General features: G+C 35.7%; 2 protein-coding genes across 4 annotated transcripts in view; both read left to right on the top strand.

Moving 5' to 3' along the window:
- The window catches only part of LOC109041863 (uncharacterized), a 33,835-nt gene extending 30,337 nt beyond the window's left edge, over positions 1-3,498 (top strand). For 2 of the 3 annotated variants that reach the window (XM_019058368.2, XM_072301342.1), the window contains exons 2-4: positions 405-492; positions 1,313-1,505; positions 3,141-3,497. In XM_019058368.2, coding sequence (XP_018913913.2) covers positions 405-492; positions 1,313-1,505; positions 3,141-3,331 — 472 coding nt within the window. In that variant the 3' untranslated portion in view covers positions 3,332-3,497. Of the gene's footprint in view, positions 1-404; positions 493-1,312; positions 1,506-3,140 lie in introns of all 3 variants that reach the window. The other variant, XM_019058359.2, reaches the window with a different exon arrangement.
- Positions 3,499-4,461: 963 nt separating this feature from the next.
- Positions 4,462-12,056, top strand: LOC109043011 (uncharacterized). Its single transcript, XM_019060029.2, has 5 exons — positions 4,462-4,971; positions 6,890-6,992; positions 8,536-8,755; positions 10,104-10,290; positions 10,984-12,056. Exons 1-5 carry the CDS (start codon positions 4,859-4,861, stop codon positions 11,177-11,179), a joined length of 819 nt encoding a protein of 272 aa, XP_018915574.2. The 5' UTR covers positions 4,462-4,858; the 3' UTR covers positions 11,180-12,056.
- The last annotated feature ends 86 nt before the right edge of the window (positions 12,057-12,142 follow it).

Here is a 12,142-nt window from a genome sequence, read left to right as displayed (position 1 = left end):
GGTAAGCATACCTAAAAACCGGTATTTTTACTGTTTTTTTCAGGTAAGAATACCACTTTTATTGGTAATCGACTCCCGGTAACTTTGCCATTTTATCTCAGTACTTCTACCACAGTCCATAAAAAAATATTAGTGTTTTTACCGGGGATCAGTAAAATTACCGAGAAAGTCAATAATTTTACCGAGATTTCTCGGTTAAATTACCAATTCCATAAATGGTAATTTTACCAAGAAAAAACTGGGATCAAATAGAACCCTGAATTCTTGGTAATTTTACCCTTTTCTTAGTAATTACACCGAGATTTTTTTTTCAGTGGAGGCTTACACAATTAAGTCGTATGAATTTTGTCCTTGTTTTTGCATATCTATTCCAGTACTAAATTTTTGTTACAATGTTTTTTCAGGACTTTCTCAGAGTTCAAAGAGAGAATTCAAGATGGATTTTACAAGGATAAAGGATTTTTTGGTTTTAGAGATCTCGTGGGCCCGAGGGTGAGTTGAAAATTAAGTTCATTGTAACTAATCTTACTAATTTTTTTTGCGTCATTATGCACCCACTAGAAATGACGTACAGAGTGTGCACATTTGAAATAATACTTCAAGCATAAGTATCAAAGTAAATTTCTACAGTATGCAGCTTCCTTTTATCTTGATAAAGTTTGGTAAATATATTAGTGAGAAGTATATTATATTCTGCTCTTTCCCCCTGGAATTTGCGCTGCTGCGTCTGGTATTTTATCATTAACACATCGCGTAAAAAATTATTTCTCTTCGAGTTTTCTTTTCTCCCTTAATACCTACCTCTTCATTTTCTTCAATTCTCAGTAACATGATTAACAATAAAAACACACTAAAATACAAAAAACAAATGGGTATACAAGGCTGTCCATCTTTGCTCTGTTTTTCAGTTTGCACTGATTCCTACCTCGGTCAGTACCTCGGTCGCATGCTCATTTTCTTGTTTTAATTTTTACATTTTTCAGCTTCTGTTCCAGTTGAGAATGGGCATGTAATTGGCCCGAAACGTCCTGGTTGTTTATTTATCCTCTATAGCATTGTATACCCATTTGTTTTTTTGTATTTTAGTGTGTTTTTATTGTTTTCTGCATTCGGGCTATTGCGGCTCTCGCTCTCTCATTAACATGATTAATGTACTAAAAAAATTACTTTGAGAATTACACTGCAATATGTCAATAATGCAAAAAGCAAACCAGAACACATGCAGAATGTGGTCTTAAAAAATTCGCCTGGTCAATTTTTTTGCCATTGGAAAAATGTTTTAAAACTAATGAAATTTTTACATATTTTTCAGCTCGAACTTGATTTTGTGCTCCCATTTGTGAAGTTACCAATTTTTGGCGTGGGGCCACTCATAGAGCTGGATGCCCAGTCTATCACTGCTGCCTTTACTGCCATAGTTTTTCTGTACATTGTTCCAAAGCTCCTCTTTTTACTATACCCCAACTACCAGCTTCCTCCAGCGCCTGCAGCGGGACCTGATAGAGGTGAGCACCGTGCGATTCAAAGCGCCTTCAATTTGTTGGGTATGCAATGCACACATCCATCAAGCACGAATAGTTGCTTCCAAATATGAAATCAGAAATTCCCTTTTTGTGAATTTTTGTGAATATTCAACTAACAGGAGAGAGGAGGTTTAAGCACAATGGTACATTTGCTTCTAGAAAGAAAGAAACAAATAAACAAGAATAATAATAAAGTCATAATTGTTATAATTAATTAATATACCTCAGCCGTGTAGTCAGTTTGAAAATAAACGTCTGAATAACCAAATATTATAAATTTCAGCTTAGAATTCTTTCTTCTTGTTTAAAGAAACGATGATGAAAATTCCTACATCTTTGAGATTTCTTTGAACTTAATTACGTGGTAAGAGAAATTGCAGAAAATTTCAAACAGTAAAATCGTGTGCATAGTTCTGTTAGCGTGAACGACATCGTCGCGTGCCGTTCGTTTTTGTGTCGTTTTGATGTCAAATGCAGTACCACTGAAAGCAAGAACAGTAATCATAAAACACAATCACTGCCTGTCAATCCGTGCACCATAATGTTATCTTACTGTTGGTTTAAACATCTCAGTCACATTGCTAGCGTGAGGTGTGCTTAACGTTCCGCTTTATGATGTCCGGATCCGCATTCCACTGATGCTCCTCAGAGTAACACCCAGGAGCCATCCATCTCTAAACCTCTAAATTACGTAACGCACTTTTTTGGCATTTTTGACCCCCTCCCCCTTGTAACGCTTTTGTGGCGTTGGCCCCATTCCTTTAGCACGTAAAAACAAAATGGCGTAACGCTCTCCTCGACCCCCCTCCCCCTTAGAGCGTTACGTAATTCAGGAACGGCCCCTTACGTTCATCCTCGTTCACTGAAACATGCATTACGATTTGTAAATTCGTAAAAAGTTTGAATTGATGGATTTTAAGTCGAACTTTAGCACCTCCATATCGACGGTGAAAGTCGGCAATCACATAACTCGTTTGCGGTGTCTGAAAATCTCCGCCTCTACGTCATTTTTTTAAAGGAGAACAAATTGATATTATTTCTTGAAGTTTTTGCAGAATTTTCTTCGCATTGAGAAGAAAAATCATGACAGTTTTAAAGAATTGCCGTTGAGTAGTTTTCCATTTAAAAAATAAAGTATGACAGGAAGTCTGCGACGTCGCAAACCGAGTTATGTGATTGCCGACTTTCACCGTCGATATGTATCCTCCTTATCGGTTCATTTTGAAATTTCTGAACATTTGACAGTTTTGGCTTGAATTTTTAATGAGAAACATTTTTTTTTTTTTATTCAGCAACAGTTTAATTTTACAAGATGCCATATTGACCTAGAAAATAGACGCCACATAAAGGCAGAAATTATACATTAGGCTTAAACAAAATTTACTGAGGAACGATATCCCCCTCAATTGCGAACGAGGGTGCGTTGAGCCGGAAGCGCCTGTCGGCATAGCATCGGCTGTGGCCCTATTAAGGGAAACGAGAAACATTATAATGAAACATCACTCTTGTTGCTTTGATTGTATTCCTTCCCGGTGGCACATTGTGCCTCTTTCTTACCGATTTGACGATTCTGAACGATACCGAAAACTGATCGAAGCTGTATCGATTCTGTTTCAGGGGAAAGATCGTTCGACATGCCATTCGATCTCCACTCAGTCGAAGAATTCTTGAGAACTTACGTGATGCCGGTGGATTCTTGCTCCTCGGCCAATTCGTCTTACATGAACATGAATATTACATCAACCAACCCAAGCAAAAAAACTGTAAAATTTTATCCTTTGAATAAAACCGACTATGATGAACAGTGATTAGCAGTGGTTCATGTTACTGACTTGTTTGGGGGTACGCTCCCTGACCGCTTCGCAGTCCAACCTTCAAAGCTTCCAGGGTTCACGTCTTGGTGGTTATGCGTTACCTACGCGTTACTTTTCGACGGTGAAACCACCAGACTACGTATCTTGTTTGCGGTTCTTAAAAATCTCCCTTACCATATTATTTTTGAAAAGGAGGCCGAATCAATGTCCTTTCTTCAAATTTTCATAGTTTCAGTACTACACAGACAATAAAAAACATGGAAGTTTTCAAGAATCAACGATGAATAGTTTTCCATTAAAAAAATGTACTATGACAGGAAATCTACAACGTAGCAAACCGAGATACGTGTTCTGGTATTTTTACCGTCGTCTTCGAGGCTGTCTCCAGTCTTTTCACCAGGTGGCGGCCTAGAAGATGTAATAGCTTCAGAAAAATGGGGTCCTTTTATCAAACACAGGAGCTTGAAAAATGCATGTATAATATGCCCAAATATTCACTTTTTAACCCTGCATTATGAAAAAACATTTTTTGAGATATTATTTGGACTTAAAGTATCGGTTTTTTTTTTTTGTCAAAGAAACTTTTTTTTGTTATCGTTAAGTTTAAGTTTAAAAACCGATACCAATCAAATGTCTCTTTCATTCAAAAACCTAATTTTGTCGATAAGAAACGACGTTTCAAGTCAAAAATAATATCTCAAGAGAAAATGATTTCAGTGTGTTTTTCTCAAAATCTAGGCATGAAAGTTTTTAGGAGGTCGTAAATAACATAATTTCAATTAATAACAAAATTTGAACGGCGCACAGTAGATCGAGTCAATAGGAGAGGTCGGACATAATTTGGAAACTTTAAACGCTAATATCTCCATTTATAAAAAATGTTGAGGTTCTAAAAGTGGTTCCATTGGTTTCCTTGTGAAATTGTCCGTTAGAAATACCCCATAAAATTTAAAATATGACAAAATAAACATCAAAATTTGCAGTTTTGGTCAAAAATTCCATGTCCGACCTCTCCAATTGACTCGATCCACTGTGCGGCGTCCCCTGGATCCCTTAATTTCCTGTACAAGATTCATTTATTCTTTCTTACGGATATCAACAAAAATCTTCTCTTCATGAGACTCGTCTCAAACTGCAAGAAATCTCCATACATGGACCCGTTAAGGATTGAAGCTGCCACCGACAGCGGCGCAGTGTATAATTATACTCAAAGTTCGTTTGGCGTTTATGGTCCGTTGCTCGGACACTGTGACACTCGGCCTGAAGAGCGGTGTTTAGGGAGCCCGTGAAAGCGTAACCGAATCTCGATCTTTTTGTCGCCACTCCACGAGGACCTGAGCCATTCCTCGGTTCTTCGACAAGCAGTCCATCGGTCCCTCTATCAAATTTCTGCCGCAGCCCCCGGTTTCATTTCCGAGAAATGATCTGGCCCAATAATGGAGCAGGGAAAATTTTGACCATGACTTGTGACTCCCACTTTTCGGAGACTTTGTATTCGTGAAAATGTGACACTTGCGGAATATGGATCAGAGCAGGCTATTTTTCTGGACCGTGGCCATCTACTCGTTTTTTCTGTGCAGTCCACGTTTCGGCAATGCTCAACATCGCGGCGCTCCTAAAGTAGAATCTCAGCAGTAAGTGAAATACTTTATGATTATGATTTGGATTGCATTTTGCAAAAAGGAACCACTAGCATTGCAATGATGTAACTTCATCCTTTGCAATAAAATTATACGGAAATCGTGAAAAACTATGAAATTTAGACGGTAATTTTGGTCTTAAATTTATAATTTTTAGGAAGTACAATAGAAACCATTAATGGATAATCAGGTTTTTCCGCCAAGACAAAAGAAGTTGCACAATCTTAGCAACATTGCAATGCTAGTGGTTCCTTTTTGCAAGATGCAATCCATTTATACATATCAACGGTGTAAGTCGGCAATCACATATCTCGTTTACGGTGTCTGAAAATCTCCGCCTCTATGTTACATATATTTTTTCAAAGGAGAACAAATTGACAGCATTCCTTGAAGTTTTTGCAGAATTTTCTTCGCACTTAGAAGAAAATTCACGGCAGTTTTAAAGAATTGCCGTTGAGTAGTTTTCCGTTCAAAAAATAAAGTATGTTAGGATGTCTGCGACGTCACAAACCGAGTTATGTGATTGCCGACTTACGACGTCGATATATTTTTTGCCGAGTTCGAGTATTAAAGTCAACTGGCCCCTGATGTTTTACTAGGATAGTACTAGTTTTTAAAATTAGAAAGCATTTTTTATAATGACAAAGTTCCATCCAAGAGAAATTTCTTCCTGGCAGAGAGTGTCTGAGGCTGCGGACTGTTAAAAAAATAATAATAAAAAAAAATTTAAAAAAAAAGAAAAACACTCAAAGTTTCAAAAGTATACTTTTTCGACTCAATCTTATTTTCAATATGGGCCAAAGTGCAAAACCATGTACCTCCGTTTGCAACGTTGCAGACTTCTTGTCATACCTTACTTTTTTCTTTGGTAAACTAGTCAACGTAGTTTCTTACGTAAAATAACGCATCTGTCAGTGTTTAAACATTTCCGCCCCTGTTTTACATTTTTACAATGAAACAAGAGAGCTTTATTGCTTGATATTTATACAGAACATTCTGGTAACCGAGAGGAAATTTCAAGGAAGTTTTAGAGATACTAAGTTCACTAGTTTTAGAAAGAAAAAATAAGGTATGACAAAAAGTCTGCAACGTTGCAAACGAAAGTACGTGGTTTTGCACTTTGGCCCATATTAAAAATAAGATTTAGTCAACAAAGTATACTTTTGAAACTTTGAGTTTTTTTTTTTTTTTTTTTAAATCTAAAAGCGACCGTGACCAACTTTAAAATTACAATTATTGCTTCTGAATTTCTTCAATTCAGTTCCTGTCGCAGTTTCATCCGACTCAATTTAAGAAGGGCTTTACTCAACTTGTCTTCATTATGAGAGCAGAACATTATTATTTTTAAAAGTGTGATTTTGTGAACCTGAAATTACCTCAGGCGTTTTACGAAGGGTGTCATGAAACATAAGAAAGAAATGAAAGCTTGGAAATTCCAATGAAATATTTCATGAAATTTCACAAGAATGTGAAATATGTCTTATTTTTCAGAGAGTATGCAACCCAAATTCAAACACACCAAAATAGAAGAAAGACACGATTTTTACATTTAGCAAAACATGAAAAAGAACCGGTATTTTGCAATATCTCTCATAAATTTCTGAAATTTTATGAAATATTTCAAGTGAAATTTTAAGATTTTATTTTTCGTGAAATTTTGAGACCCTGGTTATACGGTACGCTTTACTTTTATGATTATGTATTATAGAGTAAGATTTGTTGTGTAGGGTGCTTAAGAATCATCTGTCTTCATGAACAAATCACACCACAACGTTATTTTCACACGGCTGACATTTTAAATCAAATGCTGAAGGCAGAGGAGGTATTTTGGAAATCAATTTTAGTATGTTTCATGATGTAACAGCGACGATTCATAATATTTTGTGAAAATAAACCTTTTATATTTTTTTAGAACCAATGGTGGATTTACCGATCAAAAACCTGCCGGCGCGGATTCCCCACCACACAGAAAGAGGCGTTACCTGACATTCAACAATGATCAGAGCAATATTAGAGTAAGAATTTACTTATCTACATAACTGTCAACTAATTAGTGATACACTGCAATTTCAATTTCCCTTTTACACCTGATTTGTTCGTAGGGGCTGAGCTGAACATTTGGTTTTGCAATTTAATGAAGTCTATCCATGCATTTTTGCCTCATCAAGTTCTCATGCCTTTTGATTCTGCAATCACTTACAGCTGTAATATTGAAATTTGTAAAAAGACTTAAACGCAAGGATAGAAAAGTAGAATTAATCTGTCAATTACTTTCCCTTCGTCTGTACGACTGAAATAGGATTGAATATACATATGACTGAATGATAATGGCTTTTTTAAAAAAATGTATGATTCGTGTCTTTGATGATTTCTCAAGACGTATTCTTCGAAAGCTAAAAGCCATATTTTGCAATTCATCAAATGCGTGAGTAGAAAGTCAATAATTATAATTATTGACCATCAACTCTGTATTCAATTCTAATAATTATTAATTTTGAGACGAATGCTCATTTAATTGCTAAACAATAATTCTTGAAAGAATCTTTAAGTAATTAAAACTTGTCCTTCAAGCCATTTAAGTTGTCTCTCAGGACACCTAAGTTGTCCCTCACGACACACAAGCTATCCCTCATGTGGGACTAATTGTCTCTCACAAGAGACAAGTTGTCTCTCCTTAGAGAAAATGTGTCCCTGATGAGAGACAAGTTGTCCCTCAGGAGACACAAGTAGCCTCTCCTCCGGAGCGACAACTTTTCTCTCAGGAGAAAGAATTTTTCCCCTCGGGAGAGACAACTTTTCTCTCAGGTGCGACAACTTTCCTCTCAGGAGAGACAACTTTCCTCTCAGGAGAGACAACTTATCCCTAATGAGAGACAAGTTGTCTCGCGGTTATTCGCTACATTCTTCAATTATTTAACGATGCTTTCAAGAATTCTGAGCAATTAAATGAGAATTTCAAAATTAATAATCATCAGAATGAAATACAGTGCCTATTCAAAAAATTGTCCGACACAGGTATTCCGGAAATTTTTCAATATGTAGTAAAATTCAAGAAAAATTCTTAGTTCAATCAACTTTTCCGATCATAATATTGAAAAACTGAGGAACATCATTCAAAAACACGCAAAATTCTACGGGTAATCGTAAGGTCCTCAAAATTTGCCTACTTACCAAGAACACTTACATGTGCACTAACATAAATAAATGCTTTGATCATTCACTGGAAAAAAAAAAAAAAAAAAAAAAAAACACATTGGATCTAGAGTCCAGACTCTTGAAAACATTGACAAGAAAAAGGACTCTTGATTCAATCAGATTTAAGCTTAAATCAAGAGGAAATCCGCTCAAATTAAGAGGCTTGGTTCTTGATTTAAGCCTAAATCTGATCGAATCAAGAGTATTTTTTTTGTCGATGTTTTTAAGAGTCTGGACTCTAGATCCAATGTGTTTTTTTTCAGTGTACGGCTGCCATATACTACTAAAGACTTAACCCTGTTAGGAAGTAATGAAAATAAGGTATTGGCCGCTGTTACCTCGACCACTCTCTGTGATTGACAGGTAGAAATGGTATTTGCAGTGCCAGTTTTGGCCATTCCTATTGGAGGTAAAGACTCTTCTGACGAAGTGCCAACGTTCCCAACCATCGACATTAACACTAAATCAATTCTAGCCACCGGAGTCATTATGTTCATGCTCTTCTTCATTATTCCCACTTTGGTCCGGCTCTACTTCCCGATGCCAAGTTCAGACAGCTCTTCTGGTGGTCATGGTCGCTCCTGTAAGTTACTCTTTCCCGTCAAATCAAGATTCTCTACCCCTCCACAAGTAGCACAGATTGCACCAAATAGCAATTACACAGTAAAATAATTGCGATCAACCGAGTGTTGTGTATGTTGCCTAGCTCCTATTTGAAGGGGTCCCATTCATTGAAACTTTTTGCAATAAAATTGAAATAAGTTGCAAATTTTCATTGCATTGCATATTTTCTATCTTTCTGACACATCGAACTCATTTTGTTGATTGTTTCAAATCGGCATAAATCGACTAGGTAAATGATGTAAAAATTTAACGGTGAAAAAATTAAAATTGTATTGAAATCAAATTCCAATTTAATTTCAACACTTTCGTTGCACTGTGCTAGTTGGGAAGTTGGGTTAGTAAATTGGGCATGCATAATTCACTTGAGAGATACAAAGTACACAAGTTGAAATTCCTCATATGTGTCTGCACGCCTAGGAGGGAAGAGCCTAACTGCCGAAGGACTCAAAATTAAGATAGATTTGACAAATAGTGCAATAAAAGTTTTCCAAACTTTTCGGCATGAAAAACTAACAAACGTTTTAAACCGAACCGATGTTATGGTTGTTAGTTTTTCAGTTCATAATACCTTTGACTTTCAATGGAAAGTTCTTAAAAGTTACAGTCAGTTTCTGTGTTAAGAGCTCAATATCGCCCGATTAAATGAAAAAAAAAAAATTGTTACAGCAGTGACGCTTGAAAGCTTCATATGTTAAAAATACTGAGAGTCTGGTTCCATGACCAAACTTGACAAAAAGTGCCTTCCCAAAATTTTCATTTATGGACTGAGATCCTTTTTTTTCATGAATGTTAATAAAATATTTGAATTTTTTTAGGAAGGTTCATTAGGTTCAGAACTTCAGCGAAACAAAATTTTTTTCGTTCTTATATTCATTAATTTCAATCAGGAGACGAAGAAGAATCTTACATCAGTGTTTGAACTTTATGGAAAATGTGCGATATGAAATAATGTTAAAACCCGGCAAAAGTATGCCCAAGAATTTGAAAGGTTGAACATTAAAATTAAATTAAAATGGCTTGAATCCAAAACTAGATATCTGGAGAGTAATAAAGTAAAAATAGATTTTTTTTTCTCGAAGTATTAGCTGCAAATTTTAAAATCCGTCAACAAATCCGTTGTGTTCGACGTCATGACCTAACAGCTTGTCAGGTACGGTTATGTCAAGAGGATGACGGAAGGTGGCAATTAGGCGTCGTAAAGCGCCAAAGAGCGCTATAAAAGCAACTCACATATATATTAGCTACATGTATGTTTACTTTTCGAGACTTATCAACATGATCTATTCCTCAAATTTTCTAATTTTTAGATACACGATCAGGACGAGAAGATATATTCCAGCTCTTATCGCGCTTTGAGGAAACTATGAAAAACTTCAACATCGATTCTGGGCAGTGCAGTCAAAAAGTAGTTTGCTGGATGGTTTCGAATGCAGCCAATAGAGTGTCTGCGTCTAAAGCCACCAGCTTCGATAAGATCATTGACGGCATCTCGAGGTAATCTTTTTCATTTAAAAAAATTTAAATCATGAATAAAAACATGAATAATTTTTTTTTTTTTTTTTCTGTGAAAGTGGAGCCTTGCATACTGAGAGCGTTATTTACCCGTCACAACAAAAATGATGAGAGAAAAGAAGAAGAAAAGAGTTTCATATTTTATTTTTATCTCTTTCCTTTGACAATAAAAGTTTTCCTCACGAATGCACTAATTCCTCCCTTGACAAGGAAAGCTATCACTAGACTAAAAAATGACTATTGTTGCAAGAGAGATAAAAATAATCGAAAAATTCTATAGTAACATGATGATTCATTTATCTCGGTGCATGCATCGAAAACCCCGGAAAAATTTAAAAATTGTATCATTCACTGTAATGATTACCATCCTCTTAGATTTCTGTTTGTTGCAGATGTCAACTTTTACTTCCGCAATTACCTAGATGAACTGGATCAAACTTGAATCCATTCCTTAGGGGACGAGTTTTACTGTCCGTAAATTGTTATTTATTGTTGTAAAAACATGTACACAATTTAATTTCAGTTGGTTAGAAATATATTATGCCTCTACACATGACCAAACTTTTATCAATACCAAATATTTACCAAAATGGCATTTTGAAGAATCTCGAAAGGATATCCTTACCTATATATCCGGTACCTTTATGACGTGACTTAATGAAATTAAAATTTTAGTTTCAGTTGGGTGCAGTACATGCTGGAGGATTCACCTTATGGCGAAGCACTCAGCCTGGGGCAAAATAGAGATTGTGACTACTACAACAATAAATGCTCCATCACATCAAATAAACTCACGGTTGCTGCTAATTCTTTGTTGAATGCTATCAAAAAGTCAAAACGCGAAGAATCGGCACGGAATCCATCACCGTAGTTTCGGTTTTTCTCGAAAAGTTTTCTTACGTTTAGAACTTTTCAATAGTGCGCTATCCTCTTGAAGCAGAGACGGAGCGTATTTTGAAAATGTCCAATAACTCTGTTTATTACTCCGATCGACATTCAGAACTTGTGTCCCAATTTTATGATGTACTGCTTCTTTCTACGAAATCTTCAGTGAAAAAATTGACAAAATCTGTATGAAAGCCGCCTATTTTTACCTGTGCAGTTATGAGTTGATTTAGTGAGACTTGTGTTCAACTAATTTATATTTGCCTTTTAGTCTCAATGACACTTTACCCTCCTAAAAATATCTTTATTAAAAGTGTCATATATTTTTTTAACTGCTGCTTTTATTGTCTACGTGACAAGCATTGACAGTTTTTTCCTTCGTAGTCACTCTGTAGTTTTCAACTGTATTTTTCTTTTTAGAGTTGGTATTATTTATTTATTAATTTATTTGATTTACTTGTAATGTTATGAATTTTCCTATTTTAATTTATTAAAAAGAAAACAAGGAAACTTTGCGTTGTTCTTTCAAGTGCATTCTGAAAGTTGAATTTTGATGTTGAATGAGTAGGATCCTTTCTGTTTATGCTGTGCTCCGAAAATAATGCCCCTCCCCCTTTTTTATGAGAAATATGCTTTTGACAAGAACACAATAGAACAATAATGCAGGCACTTAGAGAACTTTGCATAGTAGCTATTTCTCGTGGGGTATACATGTCAAAATGTCAGATTATGAAATAATTACATTTAATATCTTACGCATAACGCATAAAAACACGTATTACGACTGTGTCAAATCATAATTTACGCACTTATTTTATTTATCGCAGAGCAAATCGTTTAAAGTTACAGCTCGAAAGTGTTACAGATTATGCCAAAAAAATACGAGGCAATTTCAAAACGCCAGTAAAGTTTACTGCGTGTGTCCAAATTTCCATTGGTGATTTGATTT

This window comes from Bemisia tabaci, chromosome 6 (assembly GCF_918797505.1).
Source record: "Bemisia tabaci chromosome 6, PGI_BMITA_v3".
Lineage (NCBI taxonomy): Eukaryota > Metazoa > Arthropoda > Insecta > Hemiptera > Aleyrodidae > Bemisia > Bemisia tabaci.
Note: the sequence above shows the minus strand (reverse complement) of the source record. Positions and strands in the feature narration are given on the sequence as shown.

Bases quoted from the DNA above. Each gene is read 5' to 3' on its own strand.
- LOC109043011 (XM_019060029.2), top strand. From the start codon at position 4,859: ATGGATCAGAGCAGGCTATTTTTCTGGACCGTGGCCATCTACTCGTTT. The intron at 6,993-8,535 runs GTAAGAATTTAC...TGTGATTGACAG, and splicing joins ATGATCAGAGCAATATTAGA to GTAGAAATGGTATTTGCAGT. The intron at 8,756-10,103 runs GTAAGTTACTCT...TCTAATTTTTAG, and splicing joins TGGTGGTCATGGTCGCTCCT to ATACACGATCAGGACGAGAA.